Source organism: Macaca thibetana, chromosome 19 (assembly GCF_024542745.1).
Source record: "Macaca thibetana thibetana isolate TM-01 chromosome 19, ASM2454274v1, whole genome shotgun sequence".
NCBI lineage: Eukaryota > Metazoa > Chordata > Mammalia > Primates > Cercopithecidae > Macaca > Macaca thibetana.
The window spans coordinates 32,070,520-32,093,112 of NC_065596.1; the positions used below are offsets into that span (position 1 = coordinate 32,070,520).

Below are 22,593 nucleotides of genomic sequence, written 5' to 3' on the forward strand. Positions count from 1 at the left end.
GAACCAAGTGTCAGGCTGAGGGGCTGGTCTCTCCTAGGGAGTCTTTGAAGAGTTCTTGGAAGGGGAGTGACACCAACATATTGCTGCCCTGGTTTTTGTACCCGGTCATCCCCAGCCTTGAGAGAATTTGCCAACAGGACCTTCCTATTCAAGGAAGAGAGATCAGCAAGCACTGAGCACATGCCCTGTGCCAGGACCTGTGTTGGTTGATTTCCATGTGCTGCTTTCTTTAATGGTCACAACAACCTTTGAGGTAACATGCATGATCTCTGATTTACAGAATGGGAAACTGAGGCACAGAGGGATGCAGTGAATTGCTTGATGACAGTGCCAGGGCCTAGGTTTGAGCCCACTTCTCCAATTCCATCATCTGTCTTCTTTCTGCTCTGCTTGGAGCACTTACACATCAGTTAATGTTAACATTGTCACAAGGGCTCTTTGTGCTTCAGCAAGTGGTCCCTGACTCGTCCTTCCCCCCAGACAGGCTGTGGTTCCTCCGGCCAGGACTGAGCTCTGGGGGAGTCCTCACTTGTTTGTCTTGACCTCTGAGTACTCCGTGGTGCTTGGGGCCTCCTGGTCCTTAGGCTCCCTCGACTTCATCTCAGAAAAGCTGAGGGAGGCATAATGGAGCTCCTGTTGTTCTCCCAAGGGAGGGGTATCCCCAGCAGGAGATGCTTGGTCTCCGGGGCTGTCTGGCCAGGGCTTCTTCCTGGAATCCTGAGTAAAGGGGAAGGAAAGGTGTCACAGTAGGAATAAAGAGGCAGCATAGAATAATGAGTTCTTATATTTATATGTTGCCTTGGGATTTATTTTGAACCTAAGTTGGACCGTCTCATGCCAGAAGCAGGGCTTAGTCACCTGGACACAATTTCCAATTCTCCACCTCCTCCCAGTTCCCCAAGGTGGTTAATCCAGATGTCTGCCTGATACAACCACCTCCTTGTGACCAGCTCCCTATGGGACTTACAGTTACAACCTTCTTGACTTACCTCCTGACTCCTGTATCCCTCATAGGCTGCACAGATATACTGCGGCAGCCACATCTCAGTCACAGTGTGGCTCCACAGAACTCCTGCCTGCTAGCTCTAAACCCCCAGTTAGAACTCCCTGTGGGAAACCTGCTTGGGTTATGCCCTGGACTCTAATTAAGGCTTTGGCTCATGGATCCTTCTCTCTCTCTCTCTCTCTCTCTCTCTCTCTCTCTTTCTCTGTCTCTCTCTTGCTCCCTACCCACTGGATGAGTACTTGTGTCCTGGTCAGTTCCCTCCTTTCCATTCACCCTTCAAGGCTTGCTATGCCGTCTTCTCTCTGGGACCTGTGAGTAATAAACTGCCTCTGTTATTTCATGTGTTTTGTTGTGCTGTCTCCTCTGTGTCCCACCCACCCGACAGACCTGAACCTGACTTCTTTTCTGGTCAGGGCTCTCCTAGAGAATAGCTGTCTTGGTAGGAATAAACTGGACACAGGTCATATGAGAGCTGCAAGGACATCTGCCAGGATAAACAAGTTTGCTATGAGAGGGACTGCTGGTCACAGGCCGGGCACTTAGGCAGTAGGCGGTGTGCCAGGATAAAGGAGTATTCTGTGAAAGTTACACTGTGAACATATGGCCAAATCCCTGGGGTTCCCATTCAAGGCAGGGCTAGAGTTTATGGCCAATCCCCAGAAAGAGGCCTCAACACCAAAATAAGAGGAAAATACAATAAATGGTTCCCATGGGGAAGTTGGGCTGATGTAACATTTATCAATTCATCCTTTTATAATCCACTCCTCCTAGCAGGCCATAGGCTGGTTAGGTCAGGGTCTATGTCTGATTTCTCACACTGTACGTACCCAGGACCTGGCACAGGGCAGACAGGGCTGGGTTCAAATCCCGGCCCCACCTGTCCATATACATTTCCTGTGAACTAAACTATTCACTCATTCTTTCAAAATTTTGTAATACTATGATTGATTAGACCATATTGAGGACTTACTAATCACACTGAATCGTCACAAAAAAACCCACAACAGTATAAAAGATATCCTAATTATCCCCACCTTACACACAGGGAAACTGAGGTGGAGAGAGGTTAAGTAACTTGCCCAGGGTTATTCATCTAATACATGGTGAGGCCAGGATTCGAACCCAGCCCTGTCTCCTCTCTTTCTGGTTCTGGGCACGTACCGTGTGAGAAATCAGACATAGACCCTGACCTAGGCAGGAGGAGTGGATTATAGATGAAGCAAATGTATACCTTCAGCATATGTTACAAGGTATCTTATGTGCAAAACAGAAAAGAGACGGCAATTCTGATCCTGGACCCAGGTTCCAAGAAACAGAAACAAAATGGAGCTGATCCTAAGTCCCCAGCAAAGATGGTACCCAGACACAAGAAGCAATTTCTTTCCTCTCCCACCTTCACCCATATCCCTACCCATCACACTGTGGAAAAATATGTTGAAAGCAATATGAGTCTTCAAACAGTAGCTCAGAAATTTTCTTTTTGAGACAGAGTTTCACTCTGTCATCCAGGCTGGAGTGCAGTGGTGTGATTTCATGCACCATTTCTCGAGGCGGAGGCACGAGATTCACTTGAACCCAGGAGGCGGAGATTGCAGTGAGCTGAGATTGTGACACTGCACTCCAGCCTGGGCAACAGAGTGAGACTGTCAAAAAAAAAAAAAAAAAAAAAAAAGAACACTTTAACATTTAGATAATAATAGTTTTCAAATAAGAAAGAAAAGAAATAGAAAAGGAAGAAATATTTGAAAAAAACATAGTGGAAATAAAATTTCCAGAGTTGAAGAAAGATGAAACATCTCAGCTGAAAGAGCCCCAGAAGTGCAAGAAAAAAAGATGCAGGGCATCCCATGCCTAGATACAGGATAGTGAATCTTAAGAATATCAGAACCAAAGAGAAAATTATAAAAGTTTCCAAGGAAAATGAGTGGATTACCTACAAATATGTGAGATTAAGAATGATGTAAGATGTCGGTTTTTTTTGTTTTTTTGTTTTTTTGGTTTTTTTTGAGACAGAGTCTAGCTCTGTCGCCCAGGCTGGAGTGCAGTGGCGTGATCTTGGCTCACTACAGCCTCTGCCTCCTGGGTTCAAGTGATTCTCCTGCCTCAGCCTCCTGAGTAGCTGGACTTAAAGGTGCCCACCACCACGCCCGGCTATTTTTTATTTTTAGTAGAGATGGGGTTTCACCATGTTGGCCAGGCTGGTCTGGAACTCCTGACCTCAAGAGATCCACCCACCTTGGCCTCCCAAAGTGCTGGGATTACAGGCGTGAACCACCGGACCTGGCCGGCGTAAGATTTCTTGACAGCAATACTAAATGCAAGAAACAGTGGGGTGAAGTTTAAAGCACAGAAGGAAAATCACTTTAATTTTAGAATGTATATCCTGCCAAATAAAATTCAAATGTAAGGGGATAAAATATATTTCCAGGCATATAAGTCTTCAGAGGCCTTGAGGAACCCAAATTGAAAACCCATTGGGAGGAAGAGTTCAAATACAAAGAGATAAAGAGAAAGAAAAACACAAAATCTGTGATAAGTATGAGATAGAAAGGTAACAAAATACCTCAGCAAAATGTGTAGTTGTGTGTTTTTTTAAAAAATCAAATAATAGGCCGGGCGCGGTGGCTCAAGCCTGTAATCCCAGCACTTTGGGAGGCCGAGACGGGCGGATCACGAGGTCAGGAGATCGAGACCATCCTGGGTAACACAGTGAAACCCCGTCTCTACTAAAAATACAAAAACTTAGCCGGGCGAGGTGGCAGGCGCCTGTAGTCCCAGCTACTCGGGAGGCTGAGGCAGGAGAATGGCGTGAACCCGGGAGGCAGAGCTTGCAGTGAGCTGAGATCCGGCCACTGCACTCCAGCCTGGGTGACAGAGCGAGACTCCGTCTCAAAAAAAAAAAAAAAAAAAAAAAAAAAATCAAATAATAGAAAAATGCTAAGTATGTTCATAGTAACACAGAACAAAAACTGCACATCTATAAAAAATACCAACATTGTAAGAAGTTGAAGGAAGAGAGGCCAAGAGATATAAAAGCACACCAAAGTTCTTTTTGTTAGATGTAAGACAGAGATATTAATTTTTTTTTTTTTGAGACGAGAGTCTTGCTATGTTGCTCAGACTAGATTCAAACTCCTGGGCTCAAGCAATCCTCCTACCTCACCCTCCCAAGTAGCTGGAATTACAGATGTGCATCACCGCGCCCGGCAAGATATTAAGCTTCTAAGTAAGAAAGGAGAAAAATTAAATATTGAAAAAGTGGAACTAAGTGAAAGTAAAAGGTAAAATAGTAGAAAGAAATTCACATATGTCAGTAACCACAATAAATGCCAGTAAACTCAACAAGGGATGTCAACTTGGATTTTTTAAAACCTGGTTATATACTGTTTACAAAATTACTGCTAGAGCATACATACATAAAATGTTGGGAGGATAGGAGAAAATGAAAAAGTATCAGGCATCTAACTAATCAATAAGAAACTAGAGTAGCTATATTAAGATCCATATGCCAGTTCATTGCAGCCTGCATGAAAGAGTGAGACCCTGGCTAAAAAAAAAAAAAAAAAAAAAAAAAAAATCCAGTCCAACAGACTTTAAAGCAAAAAGCATCATTATGAGCCAGGCACGGTGGCTCATGTCTGTAATCCCAGCACTTTGGGAGGATGAGGTGGGTAGATCACTTGAGCCCAGGAGTTCAAGACCAGCCTGGTCAACATAATGAAACCCTGTCTACACTAAAAATACAAAAATTACCTGGGCGTGGTGGTGGACACCTGTAATCCCCGCTACTCGGGAGGCTGAAGCAGGAGAATTGCTTGAACCCAGGAGGTGGAAGCTGCAGTGAGCCAAGATCATGCCACTGCACTGCAGCCTGGGTAACAGAGTGAGACTCTGTCTAAAAAAAAAAGCAGAAGAAAGAAAAAAAAGAAAACAAAAAGCACCACTATGAAGAGAAAGAAGAGAAAGAATTACTGTTTGATGAAATGTTCAGTTCACTGAGAAGATATAATGCTTTTCTAAAATATATGCTTTTAATTTAAAAGTACATTAAATATAAGAAACACAATTGATAGAACTACAGTAAGAAATTGACAAATACATTATCATAATGTCAGATTTCAACACACCTCTCTCAAGTATTGACAGGTTGGGAAGATCTAGCTACGTCTAAAGATTTGGGTTTGAACATTACAATTAACACACTGGCCTGTTAGTTTAAGAAATAAAAAATATACATTGTCACCCAGGCTGGAGTGCAGTGGCGCGTGCGATCTCGGCTCACTGCAACTTCTGCCTCCTGGGTTCAAGCGATCCTCCTGCCTCAGCCTCCTGAGTAACTGGGACTACAGGTACCTGCCACCAACCACCATGCCCAGGTAATTTTTATATTTTTAGTAGAGACGGGGTTTCACCATATTGGCCAGGCTGGTCTTGAACTCTTGACCTTGTGATCCACCCACCTCAGCCTCCCAAAGTGCTGGGATTACAGGCATGAGCCACTGTGCCTGGCTAAAAATATACATTTATTCTTAAGCACACGGAAAACATTTACAAAAATTCATTGTATACAGGCCACAGATCAAGTCTCAACAAATTTTAAAAATAAATATCATAAAACCATGTATTCTGACCAAAAAGCATCTACTTAGAATTTAATTATGAAAGATGTTTAAAATCTTCATACCTTTGGAATTTTTAATCCCAAATAATTTAAGATTCAAAGAAGAAATCACAATGTTGTTTTAACAATATCCACAACTGAATGATATTCAAATAATATATATCAAAATTTGTGGAAGGGAATAAAAATGAAATTCTGAGAGAAATTTATCCCTAACTATGTTTTATAGAGAATGAAAATATATACACTAAGAAGGTAAGTATCCAGCTTAAAAATTTATCAAAGATCATCAGAATAAACCAAAACAAGTAGAAGGAAGGTGCTGAGAAAATGAGAGTAAAAATCAATAAAATAGAAAACAAAGATACAGTGAGAAAATTCCACAATCCCAAAAGTTGGTTCTGTGAAACTGATAATAAAATAGGGAAAGCAATTAACAAGATTTAGCTGGAAAAAAAAGAAAGAAGTCACAAATAACCAATGTCAGGAATATTTCCAAAAGGGGAAGTAATCTCGACAAAAACAAATAACATAAAGACAAGAGAATGCCACCTATATCCTTTTGTCAAAAACAAAATATGTAAAACTTAGATGAAATGAACATGTCTCTAGAATAAGGCTCACTGAAGAATACATAAAATGATTAAATTACGAAAATTGCACATAGTGACACCACCAGGCCCAGGTAGTTTGATAAGTGACATCTATCAATCATCGAGGAAACAAGTCATTTCAGTTTTACACACTCTTCCAGACAATAGAAAAACAGAGACTAGTCCCCAGTTTCTCAATCTTATCTTGATGCCCAAACAAAAGAAACAGGAGGAAAAAGGAAAATGACAAGTGTATTTGACCCATGCATAGAGATGCAAAAGTGCTGAGCAAAAGATGATCAAACTGAACCTACTAGAGTATTTTTTAAAATGCTATATACAACATGCTTTTCTCCCAGGAATGCAGGAGTAGTTTCATATTAGAAAAATCTTTGTCATTCCCCATGGTAAGAGATTAAGTAGGAAAAAATCCTATTAGTAGATGCATTCAAAAACTACAACAGATGATAGAAAGGAGCTTCCTTAATCTGATGAAAGTTCACAAAACCAAGTAGCAGGATACTGGGTGCATTTCCTTCAAAATCAGCAGTAGCAAAAGATGCCCATGGTCCCTATGTCTACTCAACTTTGACCATAATCTCACCCAGCATATTGAAACAAGAAAAGGGAAAGAAGTGCTTAGGACAAAAGGAAGAAATAAGGTGTTATTACTTTGCATATGATATAATCATCTAATTTGAAATCCCAAAAGATTCTAAATAATACCCAAGACCAATGTGTGATTTTTTTCTTTTTCTAGAGATGGAGGTCTCACTATGTTATTCCCCGGCCTTGAACTCCTGGCCTCAAGAGATCCTCCTGCCTCAGCCTCCCAAAGTTCTGGGATTACAGGCATGAGCTACCAAACCTGGCCTAATTTGTGATTTTTTTTAATTGAAAAAAATTTATTTAAAATACTTCAGTTTCTATAACAAGTTATTTGAACTAATAAGGGAGCTTAGCAAGTTGGAAGGAAATGAAATCAATTAAAAATGTAATTGAGTTTTACTTGCTGCATTTACCGAGAGAATTAAGACAATTCTCTAAATCCAGAGAGCTGACACCCCAGAAGCGGTGGGTGTCACTATGAAGAGATGCACAGTTATAGTGAAGCCCCTCGAGGAACCCAGCCGAGAAATTCAACCCCATCAATGCGGGAAAGGAAAAGGAGAAGTTCGGTGTTGCCAAACGGTGAGGAAATGAAAAGTAACTGGCTTCTATTCGAACCATCCATAGTCATGAACTGCCCACAGTCTGAGGTGTTACATGGACTTCCGTTGCCAGAGGAGGTTTGCGTGTCCTCACTTCCTCATCAAAGTGATTATTCAGGGCAGTGGGTCAGTTGTTGAAATCTGACATCCCTTAGAAGAAAAACACATCTGCAGAGTATACATGAGGACAGGCATTTCTTGCTCAGTACCTGAAGCCCAAAAGGATGAGTTGATTCTTGAAGAAAATAGCATTACACTTGCATCAAACCCAGCTGCTTTGATTCAGCAAGCCATGACAGCTAAAATAGGAATATCACTAATTTTTCAGATGGTATCTATATTTCTGAAAAAGAAGAGATCAGCAGGCTTATAAATAAGATCTAAGAATTCTCCAGCTACCAAAGCAAAAAGATTCTAAAGGACACATGCAAGACCAACTTGTGATATTTTTTAATTACAAAAAATATCAACCCCTCTTATATTTTTAAAATACCTTCATTCTGCACTGTGATAAGGAATCAGAAAATGCACTTTTAAAAAGATAGCATTTACAATAACAACAAAAGCTGGTATTTAGGAAGAAAAATAACAAAAGATGTGTAAGACCTGTGTGAAGAAACTCTACATTATCTCTTAAAAACACTTAAAAAGATTTAAAGGAATAGAGAGAGAAAGACCTACTCTCAAGTATAAGAAGGCATGAATTTCTAAACAAGTAAAATTTTTCCAGATTGAGCTATAGATTCAATGCATTTTTTGGAATTTGACAACCTGATTCTTTTTTTTTTTTTTTGAGACGGAATCTCACTCTGTCACCCAGGCTGGAGTGCAGCGGCGCAATCTTGGCTCACTGCAAGTTCCACCTCCCGAGTTCACGCCATTCTCCTGCCTCAGCCTCCTGAGTAGCTGGGACTACAGGCGCCGCCACCATGCCCGGCTAATTATTTTTTGTATCTTTAGTAGAGACCGGGTTTCACCATGTTAACCAGGATGGTCTTGATCTCCTGACCTCATGATCCACCTGCCCTGGCCTCCCAAAGTGCTGGGATTACAGGTGTGAGCCACCGTGCCCAGCCTTGACAACCTGATTCTAATATTTAAGTGAAAAAAAAAGGATCAAGAATGGTCAAGATACTATTGAAGGAGATTAAGGAAGGGGTTTTGATGTACTCGATATCAGGACTTATTTTTGAATTTATAGACAGTGATGACCCAGGGACAGTAAAATTGACTATTGGAATAGAACAGAGGCCACAGAAAGAGACCCAAAAAATACAGAATTTTAATACATGGCAGAATTGGCATGTAGCTCAATGGAGAAGGGAGAAGGACTATTCAGAAATGAAGGAGAAACGTATCTGGATCAACACTATACACCACACACAAAAGTCAACCCCAGATAGGGTGAGCACTTAAATGTCAAAAGAAAAGCATACTCTCTATGTCCATCACTTCAATTTTTTTTTATTCTTAGATCCCACAAATATGTGAGAACATGCAATGTTTGTCTTTGTGTGCCTGGCTTATGTCACTTAACATAATGATCTCCAGTTCCATCCATGTTGTTGCAAATGACTGGATCTCATTCCTTTTTTGGCTGAATAGTACTCCATTGTGTATATGCACCACATTTTCTTTATCTATTCAACTATTGATGGACACTTAGGTGACTTCTGGATTGTTTGCAACTCAGTGGATCAATGCTTGAGGGGATGGGTACCCCATTCTTCATGATGTGTTTATTTCACACTGCATGCCTGTATTCAAACACTTCATGTACCCCATAAATATATACACCTAATATGTATCCACAAAATTAAAAAGAAAAAATTAAAAAGAAAAGCATAAAACTTTTGGTAGAAACTATATTTGAGTATCTTTCTAATCTTAGGATGGGTGAAATTTTTTTTAATGAGATCCAAAAGGTACTCAATAGAAAAGAGAGGATTTGTGAATATGCTTATATTACAACTAGGAACTTATGTTCATTGAAGATCACTTTAAGAAGTGAAGACAAGCTACACATTGGGAGAATATATTTATATTTACGACACATATAATGAGAAAAATAGTGTAAAGATGTATAAAGCAAATTCAATGAGAAAAAGTCAAACACCCAATAGGAAAATGGGATCCAGATGTGGCCAGGCATTTTATAGAGGATGAAAACAGAGAGAGATTTTTCATCTTCATTGATTACCAAGGAAATGCAAATCAATACCATAGTAAGATAGTAAAATAGCCTCCAAAATTGAGAAAACTGAGAAAAGCAAGTGCTGAAGAGATTACAGAACAACAAGACTTCCCTAGGCATAGATGAGAGTATAAATGGATGTAATTGCTTTGGAAAGCCGTTTTTTCATGACCTTGTGAAGATGCCCATTCACATGTCCAGCGATGCGGCAACTCAATCTTTAGGTAATGCTAAAGAAAAGCTCTCGCATGTTAATACAATGAGACAGGGATAAGAATGTTCAGAATGGCTCAAATGGAAAAACCCAAGTGTGCATCAATATGAGCTTAGGTGATAGATACAATCATAAAATATAACATTATAAGTGGTCACACCTATAATCCCAGCACTTTGGGAGGTCAAGGCGGGTGGATAAAGAGTAGCCTGGCCAACATGGTGAAACCCCATCGCTACTAAAAATACAAAAATGAGCCTTGTGTGGTGGTACGCGCCTGTAATCCCAGCTACTCAGGAGGCTGAGGCAGGAGAGTTGCTTGAACCCGGGAGGCGGAGGTTGCAATGAGCCGAGATTGCACCACTGCACTCCAGCCTGGGCAATGGAGTCAGACCCTGTCTCAAAAAAATATAGATATTATAAGCAGGAAAAATGAATACAACTGCAACTTCATACAGCGTGGATGAATCATAATACCATGTTGAGTCTACAAAGCAAGTCCGAGAAGTGTGCATGGAACACGATACCCTTTGTAGATTCATAAACAGTTAAAACTAAATAGTGGTATATGTTAAGTCTACATATTGTGACAACAGTAGGAAGACAAGATTCACAACAGTGGTTACTGGGAATGGATCAGGGAGCAACACGGGTGGATATAAGTCATCACCAATGTGTTAGGTCTTAGGTTGGATGGTGGGTTCCCAGTTATTTATCATATTATGAACAAAAGTGAAAAAGTAAAAGTAATTGCTGCTTGTTCCAATGATGATAGCTTGGTCATGAACTAAGCATTTTGGATAATTCCATTCGGGGCAACACTAGATCAATTTTATAAAAGAGGAGAGGAGACATGCTGGACAGAAACAGCATGAGAAAAAACTGCAGGGGCTAAAGAAGCCCCAGCCCCTGTCCTTCAAGAATTCCACAGATATTGGCCAGGCGCGGTAGTTCACACCTGTAATCCCAGCACTTTGGGAGGCTGAAGCAGGCAGATCACCTGAAGTCAGGAGTTCGAGACCAGCCTGGCCAACATGGTGAAACCCCGTCTCTACTAAAAATACAAAAATTAGCCGGGTGTGGTGGCACATGCCTGTAATCCCAGCTACTTGGGAGGCTGAGGCAGGAGAATTGCTTGAGCCTGGGAGGCGGAGGTTGCAGTGAGCCGAGATCGCGCCACTGCACTGCAGCCTGGGTGACAGAGCAAGACTCCGTCTCCAAAAATAAAAATAAAAAAGAATTCCACAGATATGATGAGGGGGTGGAGACAGGTAAAGGCAGTGGTGATGTGTGATGGGGACAGGGATGCGTATAGGGCTGTAAACACAGAAGAGAAGGGGTGGATGTCAACGGGAGGGGAAATGACTAGAGTAACAGATACTGAGATTAGAGCTGGAAGGATTGGATGAGGTAGTCTGGTGGAAATGGGGAAGGAAGGGTGGAAGAAACTGTACTTGCAAGGGCTCTAAGTTGTAGGACAGCAGGTCTGTATGGAGACAGAAGGCCAGCGTGGCCAGGCCACGGGGCAGGATCAGAGGTTAGGAAACAGGCTGCAGTGGCCACCTGGTGTGGGGCAAGGAACACGGGCCTGATTCTCTAAGCGACGGGAACAAACAACAACTCCAGGCTGCCTGGGAAGTAATAGTTTTGGGGCGATGGTTCTGGCAGCCTGAAGTTTGGGATGAGAGATGGAGGCAGGGAGGAGGTGAGGCAGGCTCTGTGGTCAGTAGAGGTGGGGAAGGAAGATGAGCAGAGGACAAGTTAGTTTTACTTTTAGAAAGAAGGTTGGTGGCTGGGCGCAGCGGCTCATGCCTGTAATCCCAGCACTTTGGGAGTGCCGAGGCAGGCAGATCACCTGAGGTCAGGAGTTCAAGACCTGCCTGACTAACATGGCACAACCCCGTCTCTACTAAAAATACAAAAATTAGCCGCACGTCGTGGTGTGCACCTGTAATCCCAGCTACTTGGGAGGCTGAGGCAGGAGAATCGCTTCAACCTGGGAGGAGGAGGTTGCAGTGAGCCAAGATTGCACCATTGCACTCCAGCCTGGGTAACAAGAGTGAAACTCCATCTCAAAAACAAACAAAACAGACAAACAAAGAAGGTTGAATGGGACATAATGATTTCCTGGATCTGGGATATGAAGGGGGAGAACAGGAGAGAAGAGAACTCCCAGGAGACGAGGGAGGAGTGGGTTTGGTGGAATGCCGAGGAGCTCAGCCTGGACTTTCTGAGTGGACATGCACAAGAGAAGATTCCCAAGCCACTCACCCAGGAGACGGTGCCCATAATGGGGTCTTCATCATCCATTTTTTCTGGTCTCCCAGCTGCTTGCTTCCTGCGGACTTTCACTCTAAGGAAAGAAACCAGTACAGTGCAGCTGGGACCACCCAGGTACAGGTTCGCAGGCTGCCCCATCCCGTGTTAAGATGGTGAAAATGACAGTGAAGATATCCAGGCCCTGGAACTGAACTCGGAGACCTTCCTGACATGGGAATGAGGGCTCCATCCTCCTGGATAACCAGGGGTTTGGTCAGGGCGCCATGGACTGAATTTCCATCATATAGACCCCCTCTTACACACAAAACCATGGTAGGAATGGTCATAGCAGTGTTATGCATCACAGCCAAGAAGCAGAGGCAACCCAAATGCCCATCAATGGCTGAACAGACAAATCAAATGTGTTTCATTTCTACAATGGAATATTATTTGGAAACAAAATGGAATAAAGTATCGATGCGTGCTACAACATGGATGAACCTTGAAAACATTATGCTGAGTGAAAGAAGTCAGCCACAAAGGACCACATATGGCATGCTTCCATTCACACAAAGTACAGCTGCAGCTTCAGGGCAGACAAATCCACAGAGACAGAGAATAGGTTAGGGCTGGGGAAAAGAAGCGGGAGTGATAGCTAAGGGGTGCAACGTTTCTTTAGGTCTTCGTTTTTCACTTTAGGCTAATGAAACAGTTCTATAATTGATTTTGGTGACAGATGCACAACTCTGTCAATATACTTAAAGCCATTGACTCGTACACTTTCAGTGGATGAATTGTACAAAGTGTGTATCTCAATAAAGCTATTAGAAGGAAGGAAGGAAGGAAGAAAGAAAGAAAGAAGAAAGGAAGGAAGGAAGGAAGAGAGAGAAGGAAGGAAGGAAGGAAGGAAGGAAGGAAGGAAGGAAGAAAGAAAGAGAAAGAAAAGAAAGAAAGAGAGAAAGAAAGAAGAAAGGAAGGAAAAAGGAAGGAAGGAAGGAAGAAAAGAAAGAAAGAAAAAAAGAAAGAAAGAAAGAAAGAAAGAAAGAAAGAAAGAAAGAAAGAAAGAAAGAAAGAAAGAAAGAAAGAAAGAAAGAAAGAAAGAAAGACCTCTCTGGATCTACTCAGTTCTGCTTGTGGTTTGGTTTGGTTTTTCTTTTAAGACAGGGTCTTTCACTCTGTGGCCCAGGATGGAGTGCAGTGGCACAATCCCGGCTCACTGCAGCCTCAACCTCTATGATCAAGCTATCCTCCTGCCTCGGACTCCTGAGCATCTGAAGCTACAAGCACACTTTACCACCTCTGGCCTTAGCTCTGCATTTCTGACATTCAGTCTCTCCTACTCCCTACAAACACCAACCTGTACCTTCCCTGGGACCAAGACTTACATTAAAAAGAAGATGAGGCACAGACAGATACAGAGCAGGGCCATGACACCAGCACCACCAAGGGCTGCAGGAACCACTCCTGTCCTGAGGTTCAGTCTCCCTGCAGAAAAGAGGGGCATGCAATAACTCACTCTCAGCACTCAGACTCTTCTCCTCCCACCTGCTGGGCAACTTGCTCCAGGGCCCTGCTCAGACAGGAGATGTAGAACCCTGTCCTCCCCACCGCCAGTCCAGCCTCTCTCTCCTACCATCCATCACTCTGGGATCCATGCCCCTCCCCTCAGTCCCCTGCCCTCTGCAATACGCCCCCTGACCTTGCAGCAGCACGACAGAGTCGCTCTGGGACCCATAGGTGTTCCAGCCCTTGCAGCTGACTTTGAGGCCAGAGGTGAGCCCACCGTGGAGGATCAGGGAGCTGTTGGCCCAGGGCCCGGCTGAGCTGGAGTTGACCTTGAATGAGCCCTGGCTGCTGTTCCCCTCCAGTGGCTTCTCCCCAAGCCACCAGCACGGGGAGGGAGCCGGCCAGGCTCGAAAGGAGCAGCTGCAGTGCAGACTCTCAGCCTCCCAGGAGCAGGAGGGGCCCAGAAGCTGTGGGAGGGCTGTGGGGAGGGAGGACAGGACTCAGCAGGGAGCCTCTTCCCTCTTTAATACCGTACAGTTCCTGCTCCAGCTGCCCCCACACTCACAGTAAACTGAGAGATTCAGAAAAATGTGCAGGGAGCCCAGCGGGTGCTGAGCGCGGCAGGTAAAGACTCCTTCTTTTGTAAACTCTACTCGAGGAAGCTCCAAGATCCCAGTATTGGCGATGGGGGTGGTGTTCGGGGCAGAGGATGCCTGGAACCAGCTCAGGTGTGCAGGGGGGTTGCTGGGAGCTTCACAGAGCAGCCGCAGAGCCTGGCCCTCCAGGACCAGAAGCGTCGAGGTGTTGTGCAGGATCTCTAGGGCTTTGGGGAGAGAGAGATGGGGTCAGGGAGGCTGACAGTCCCTATCCTTCCCTCCTTCCCAGGATCCAGATGACATCTCCCTCTCCTCCCCTGGCCATGCTGGCTTGGTTCCATCCCGGTTCAAACGCTAGGCCTTTGCACACTCAGGAAACTGACCAAAACTGTCTGAGTCTCATGTCTCCAGAGGAGGCTCAATATCTCACTGGTACATGCCTGGACTGCGGTGGAAAGAGGACAGAGAGCCCTCCTGTGGCATTGGGAAATACAGTCCCATAGTGTGGCAGGACATAGACTGAGAACGCAGGAGTGGAAGGGTGAGAGGAGAAGAACCACAGAGCTAGGCTGACTGAGATGAGAGGGACATGAATTGGTCCTTGGTGACTGTGGGAAGAACCAGACCACAGGAGGGATGGGAGATGGGAGGGGTCTAAAGTCTGTTCACCGCTTTGAGCAGAGTGCATGAGTGTGCACCTGTGTGCGTGTGCGTGTGTATGTGCATGTGTGCGTGCGTGGTGTATGTGCATGTGTGCGTGTGCATGTGTATGTGCATGTGTATGTGCATGTGTGCATGTGCGTGTGTATGTGCATGTGTGCATGTGCGTGTGTATGTGCATGTGTGCATGTGCGAGTGTATGTGCATGTGTGCATCAATGGTGTATGTGCATGTGTGCGTGTGCGTGTGTATGTGCATGTGTGCATGTGCGAGTGCATGTGCATGTGTGCATACGTGGTGTATGTGCATGTGTCCGTGTGCATGTGCATGTGAGTGTGTATGTGCATGTGTGCATGCATGGTGTGTGTGCATGTGTGCATGTGCGAGTGTATGTGCATGTGTATGTGTATGTGCGTGTGTATGTGCATGTGTGCATGTGCGGGTGTATGTGCATGTGTGCATGTGTGGTGTATGTGCATGTGTGTGTGTGTGTGCGTGTGTGTGCGTGTGTTGCGTGTGTGCATGTGAGTGTGTGCGTGTGCATGTGCGTGTGTGCATGTGCGTGTGTGCATGTGAGTGTGTGCATGTGCATGTGCATGTGTGCGTGTGTGTGCGTGTGTGCATGTGCGTGTGTGCATGTGAGTGTGTGCGTGTGCATTGCGTGTGTGCATGTGTATGTGCGTGTGTGCATGTGAGTGTGTGCGTGTGCATGTGCGTGTGTGCATGTGTGCCTGCACATGGGGCTCACAGAAGGTGGACGCCAGAAGACAGTAATTCTCATTCTTGCTTTTCCCAAATCTGATTCCATTCAAGCTCTGATTCTCTACATCTGCTCAGAGACAGACCCAGAGGCAGGTCCCAGCTTCAGAGAGGAGAAGGTCTTTCCTACCTGTGCCATTCCTGAAGATGGTGATATTCTGTGGAGCATCTGGGATAAAAAGATATAACCTTGGCTTCAGGAGTGAGGAGACGGGCGTGGGCCCAGGAGGTACCCAAAGAGGAGCCACAGAAACCCACCAAGTGGGGAAGGCTGTCCTGGCTCACTCCCTCCCAGATCCCAAGGCTCAGATCCACGCACAAGGCTTCTCAAGTTATTGTTTTCTTTCTCTCTTACACACACACACACACACACACACACACACACCCTTTAATCCCACTGCCCTTGGGGACCCAGTTATGTCCCCAGGACCACTCACAGGAGACGTTGAGCTGGACAGTTCTCTCCGTGGTCACCTGAGCTCCTTGGCGTTTCACATGACAGGTGAGGTTGGTGCCATGGTCCTCGGGCCTCGGGGTGAGGGTGAGCTCCGAGGACCGGGTGGTTTCGGGGTCCAGGGGGCTGAGGGCATCCCCCGTCCAGGAGAATGTGAGAGGTCGTCCCACTTCACAGGATCCTGGAAGGCTGCAGCTCAGCCTTGTGAGGCGGCCGGACTCCAGAGGCTCCAGAAAGCGGACGTCGGGTTTCTCTGTCAGGGCTGAGGAGGAGACAGGGAGATACCTGGGCCCCAGGGGCTTGAAGACGTACGGTGTGACCCCGAGAGTGGCCAGGCCTCAGGCCCCGACCTGCCCCAAGTCCTACACCTCCTCCAACCGCCCCTGCCCAGGTCCTGTCCCTGTTCTCACACGGGGGTCTCCACGTCCCAGGGTCCTCTCCAAGGGCCCCCGCCATACCTGTCACCTCCAAGTTCAGCTTATTCTGAAGGTAGGTATGTTTTACATTCCTTCCTCTCTCCACGCGGAAAGAATAGTTTCCCGTGTCCCCCATTCTGGCATCTCCGATGCTCAAGGAGCAGCTCTTCTTCCAGACGTCCCCAAGGAGGCAGAATCGGCCCTGGGTCTCTGACTTCACTTCTCTGTCTGGGTTGTTTGTGGCCACAGGCTCACCAAGGTATGGGCTCTCCCCTTTCGGAAACCAGTAGACGTAGAGTGGGGGAGGGGAGTACCAGGAATTCCAGGGGTAAGAGAAGGAGCAGGGCACGAGGACACACAGACCTTCCTGCACCGTCACCGACTTCTGCACTTGCAGCTCGTACTCTGGCTTCTCCTGCAGGGACCCTGGGGGGGCACAGAGGCTCAGCTGCAATTCCAGCCCCACCTTCTCACCCCCGTACCTGTCCCTCCTCCCTCAGCTCACTCACCCCCCCACAGCAGGGGCAGCAGCAGCAGGGCCAGCATGTCTCCATCCGCCAGGGCCCCAGCCCAGTCCCAGGTCCCTCTGTCAGGGAAGGAAATGCCCCAAATGTGGGGTGGGGCTGAGGAAGCCCCGACAGGAAGCCAGTGGGTGAGTGAGAGCTGTGGCTGTAGACAGAAGGAGAACTTGGGCATCACGTGCTGTCTGGGTGAGGCCGGGGCTGGGAAGCCATCCTGCTCCCACCCCCACTGGACGCGGCAGGTGAAGATACTGAGGCCCCCAGACGATGCGAGGCTTGTCCAGCTGGGGATCTGGAGGTGACCACCCTCAAATGATGTTTCAGTCATGAGTGAGATCCTCAGGGGGGTGAATGCAGAAAGAAAAGAGAGAGGAGGGCTTGTCCTGGTGATGAGGTGAGACGTCAGAACCACCCTCCACCCAAAAACCATGAAACATTCTGGAAATACATAATTTTAAATTTGATTTTAAATGTTCAAAGTGACCAGGCATGGTAACTCATGCCTCTAATCCCAACACTTTGGGACGCTGAGGTGGAAGGATTGTTTGAGCCCAGGAGTCTGAGACCAGCCTGGGCAACATAGCAAGACCCCATCCCTAGAAAAAATAAAAGCTATTAGCTGGTGTGGTGACACACCTATAGTCTCAGCTCCTCTAGAGCACTGAAATAGGAGGATTCCTTGAGCCCAGGAGTTTGAGGTTGCTGTGAGCCATGATTGCACCACAGCATTCCAACCTGGGCAACAGAGTGAAACCTTGCAAAAAAAAAAAAAAAAAAAAAAAAAAGAAGTTCAAAAGTGCTGGAAAAAAAATTTTTCTTTGACCCAAATTGAGTGGAGGGTCAGAACATGAGAGAGCTGAAGCACTCTTACGTTAAGAAGATTCTTGGGACACAGCACAGTCCAGTTTGGGTCTTGATGGACCTGAGGGTCTTGTAGGATGGCAGTGAAACACAAGCGCCTGCTAAAGCCTCATCCTGTTAAGGAGCTACAGCAGCAAATTTGCCACCATCAGGCTAATGAAGCTCAATCTTCAATGCCCTCCCTTCCAGGGCCCACTTTCTAGATGCCCAGCAGGGGTCCAAGCAATGTGTGGAAATAACCTGCATTGTTACTGCTCTTTTATGAAATAAATTTCATAATAGTTTCCCACAATTTAACACAATGACCTTAACAAATGGTCACATTCTGATTAATGTATTGTGAGAATAAAGACAGTTTCTTAAGCTATCAATGATCAAAACAAATGTCAACCTCCCATGCCCGAAGAAATATCAACTTCTCTTTCTAGTCTATCTATGAAAATTATATTATAAAATTATTCTCCAATACTGGCCGGGTGTGGTGGTTCACATCTCTAATCCCAAGCACTTTGGGAGGTTGAGGCGGTGGATCACCTGAGGTCAGGAGTTCAAGACCAGCCTGGTCAACATGGTGAAACCTCGTCTCTACTAAAAGTACAAAAATTAGCCAGGCGTGGTGGTGCACACCTATAGTCCCAGCTACTCCAGAGGCTGAGGCAGGAGAATCACTTGAACCCAGGAGGCAGAGGTTGAAGTGAGCCAAGATCACGGCACAGCACTCCAGCCTGGGTGACCGAGCAAGACTCTGTCTAAAAAAAAAAAAAAAAAAAAAATCTCCATTATGAAGGCAATCAAAGAATATCAGCCAAAAATACAGGAAAAAAGTATGCAGGTATAGCAGACAGGTAGACTATACTATTAATAAAAGTAGTATGCCATTTTTCTGAGTTGTCTCATATTTTGGCATTTTAGATTTTGTGATTTGATGTGTTTTCTCAGTCCAAAAATCATCCCATGTGTGCCAAATTTTGTATTTTTGTATTTTTTTCCTAAAGAGTCACAAAGACTCTCTTCTTAACCATACTTTTGTCCTTGGGACTGCCTTGTCCAACTGTAGCAAGAATCCTGCTAAGTCAGTTTTGCAAGACTCTTGATATCTGATCACCTTCACTATCTGATCAAATTCCCTAGCCCTCACTCTTGCTCTCTGATCATGCTGGCCTGCTTTCAGCAAGAATCCTGTTAAGTCAGTTTAGAAAGAATCCCGGTATCTTCAGCATCTCCTCTTAGTAGTTTTCCATCCACTGACATACACACCCAGCCTCCCTCACCTGCTGCACCGTGTTTCTTGGCTATAAAACCCCCTTGTCTTTGCTGTATTCCGAGTTGAACCTGATCTCTCTACATTATTGCACTAGTCTTTTTTTTAAATTGATTTCTGTTTGGTTTTTTTTTTTTGACAGGGTCTCACTGTGTTGTCCAGGCTGGAGTACAGTGGTGCAACCTTGGCTCACTGCAACTTCCCCTTCCCAGGTACAAGTAATTCTTCTCTCTCAGCTTCCTGAGTAGCTGGGAGTACAGGCGCGTGCCACCATGCCCTGCTTATTTTGTATTTTTAGTAAAGATGGGGGTTTCACCGTGTTGGTCAGGCTGGTCTCGAATGCCTGACCTCAGGTAATCTGCCCAGTTTGCCTCCCAAAGTGCTGGGATTACAGGTATAAGCCACCGTGCCTGGCCTGCACTAGTCTTGATACCTGTCTCAGTCATCCTGAATAGCCAATGTTAACAGGTGTCAGAATAATTTTTTCTTTTTTCTTTTTGTTATTGCAAATTCTGAACCTTATTTCTCATTTGAACTGTGAAAGTAATTCATCATACCAGCTAGTAGGATCTAAAGATAAAGACTCGATTATGTAGGAACATGGCATTTTTGTCTTTATATTAAAATCTTTATATTAAATTCCCTTTGCTAAAATACATAGTATGGTTTCTGTTTTCACATCAGCCCTTAACTAATTAAATCTCAAGAGATGAATGAATGAGCATTGGGTGATTTCAAATCCCTTTATGATATAATTCATAGCCAACTAGAAATTCTCTTTAAAGAATTTCCCAAACAAGATAAAAAGTGTCTTCAGCAAACATCATACACCTAATGAAGTAGCTTCAGGTCCTAGCATAAGAAGGCAATAAAAATAAGTAAAAGGTACAGCAATTACAATGAAATTTTAACAGAGGTCTTTATCAATGACATGATTGCATATATAGAAAAATCCAAAAATATATACAGATACATTTGAAGCCTTAATAAAATATTTACAAGACTGCCAGAGATTAATCAAATTACAAAATCAGTTGTCTTTCCACATCACAGTAATAAACAAAAATTGAATTTTATAAAAGATGTCTTTGACAAAAGCTTCAAAAATTATGATATAATTTATCAATATCAAAAAGTATGATATAATTTTTGAATGTATAGAATATATCTAACATTAGAGATGTATCTAACAAAAATATATATATGTCCCCTCTATGGCGGAAATTATAAATCTGTATTGAAGGACATTAAAGATGTAAATAGGCTGGGCACAGTGGCTCACGCCTGTAATGCCAACACTTTGGGAGGCTGAGGCATGTGGATCACCTGAGGTCAGGAGTTCGAGACGAGCCTGGCCAACCTGGTGAAACCCCGTCTCTACTAAAAATACAAAAATTAGCTGGGCGTGGTGGCAAGCGCGCCTGTAGTCCTGGCTACTCGAGAGGCCAAGGTAGGAGAATCACTTGAACCTGGGAGACGGAGGTTGCAGTGAGTCAAGATTGCACCATTGCACTCCAGCTTGGGCGACAGAGCGAGACTCCTTCTCAAAAAAAAAAAAAGGTAAATAAATTGAAAAAGAGGCCATGTTGATGAGTTTGAGAACAATATTATTCTCAAATACTGTACAAATGTCAATTTTACCCAACAATCTACAGCGTCAAAGGAATATGTCATACAATCTCCCCGGTGATTTTTGTGCAACTTGATAACTCTATTGTAAAATTTACACTGAAGTAGAATTGTTCGAGTATGATCAAGACAACCATGAAGAACAATGAATGGTTTTGCAAGATAAAAAGATGTATTATAACATTATAGAAAATATGACCATTTCAGGCTGGGCACAGTGGCTCACGTCTGTAATCCCAGCACTTTAGAAGGCTGAGGCAGATGGATCACTTAAGGTCAGGAGTTTGAGAGCAGCCTGACCAACATGGTGAAACCCTGTTTCCTTTTCTAAAAAATAACAAAAATTAGCTGGGCATTGTGGCATGCGCCTGTAATTTCAGCTGCTTGGGAGGCTGAGGCACAAGAATTCTTTGAACCCAGGAGGTAGAGGTTGCAGTGAGCTGAGATTGTGCCACTGCATTCCACCCAGGGTGACAGAGTGAGACTGTCTCAAATTTTAAAAAGTTTGAGAAAATAGGCCCATTTCAATGGTTCACACTTGTAATACCAGCACTATGGGAGACTGAGGCAGGAGGATTACTTGAGTCCAGGAATTCAAGACCAGCCTGGGCAACATGGTGACACCTCATCTGTACAAAACACATAAAAATTAGCTGGGCATGGTGGCTCATGCCTGTAGTCTCAGCTACTTGGGAGGCTGAGGCAGGAGGATCGCTTGAGCCCAGGAGGTGGAGGTTGCAGTGAGCCAAGATTGCACCACTGCACTCCATCCAAGGTGACAGAGTGACAGAGTGAGACCTTGTCTGAAAAAATTTTAAAAAAAGACCATTATGTATTGACTAAGTAGAACAAAACTGAGTACCTGGAAATAGACCTCATCCACAGGAAACATCATGTGTGATAGAGGAAGTGGCAAATGATAAATTTTTCTTTTTATTTATTTTGGTTTTTGTTTATTTGATTTTTTTTTTTTTTGAGACAGTGTCTCTGTCACGCAGGAAGGAGTACAATGGTGTGATCAGAGCTCACCACAGTCTGAATTTCTCTGGGTTCAGGCAATCCTCCCATCTCAGCCTCCTGAGTAGCTGGGACTACAGGAATGCACAACTACTCTTGGCTAATTTTTTAATTTTTTGTAGAGACAAGGTCTCACTATGTTGCCCAGGCTGGTTTCGAACCTCTGGGCTCAAGCAGTCCTCCCACCTCGACCTCCCAAAATGTTGGGATTACAGGCACGAGCCACTGTGCCTGGCCAACTTTTCAAAAAAATGCGTGGGCAAAACTTAATGCAATCAAGTTTGCAATAAGTTTGCAATGAAATTTGCCCCCTAGCTCATGCATAAAAGTCAAGTACAGGTAGCTTGAAGACCTAAATATGACAGAGAAAACAATAGGGCTGTTAGAAAATAATATAGCAGGAAATCACTATGAACTTGAGGTAGGAAAGGATTTCTGAGCAAAACATAAATAACGCTATTTATTTATTTTTATCATTTATTTATTTACTTATTTATTATTTTTGAGATGGAGTCTTGCTCTGCCACCCAGGCTGGAGTGCAGTGGCGCGATTTCGGCTCACTGCAACCTCCGCCTCCTGGGTTCAAGCGATTCTCCTGCCTCAGCCTCCCGAGTAGCTGGGATTACAAGTACGCGCCACTACACCCAGCTAATTTTTGAATTTGTAGTAGAGATGGGGTTTCACCATGTTGTTCAGGATGGTCTTGATCTCCTGACCTCGTGATCTGCCCACCTCAGCCTCCCAAATTGCTAGGATTACAGATGTGAGCCACTATGCCCGGCCAATAACACTATTTATAAAAAGAAAGATTGAA

The 22,593-nt window shown here is 44.5% G+C and overlaps 1 protein-coding gene across 5 annotated transcripts in view; it reads right to left on the reverse strand.

Annotated features, from left to right (window-relative positions):
- Positions 1-206: 206 nt before the first annotated feature.
- SIGLEC14 (sialic acid binding Ig like lectin 14) overlaps positions 207-22,593 on the reverse strand; it is a 37,389-nt gene continuing 15,002 nt past the window's right edge. The window contains exons 1-9 of one of the 5 annotated variants that reach the window (XM_050771320.1): positions 16,999-17,072; positions 16,532-16,915; positions 16,057-16,335; positions 15,750-15,788; positions 14,170-14,427; positions 13,798-14,082; positions 13,484-13,583; positions 12,111-12,192; positions 207-717 (exon numbers count right to left, since the gene is read on the reverse strand). In XM_050771320.1, coding sequence (XP_050627277.1) covers positions 526-717; positions 12,111-12,192; positions 13,484-13,583; positions 13,798-14,082; positions 14,170-14,427; positions 15,750-15,788; positions 16,057-16,335; positions 16,532-16,915; positions 16,999-17,035 — 1,656 coding nt within the window. In that variant the 5' untranslated portion in view covers positions 17,036-17,072 and the 3' untranslated portion in view covers positions 207-525. Of the gene's footprint in view, positions 718-12,110; positions 12,193-13,483; positions 13,584-13,797; positions 14,083-14,169; positions 14,428-15,749; positions 15,789-16,056; positions 16,336-16,531; positions 16,916-16,998; positions 17,073-22,593 lie in introns of those variants that run through there. The other 4 variants (XM_050771322.1, XM_050771321.1, XM_050771328.1 and 1 more) reach the window with 4 other exon arrangements.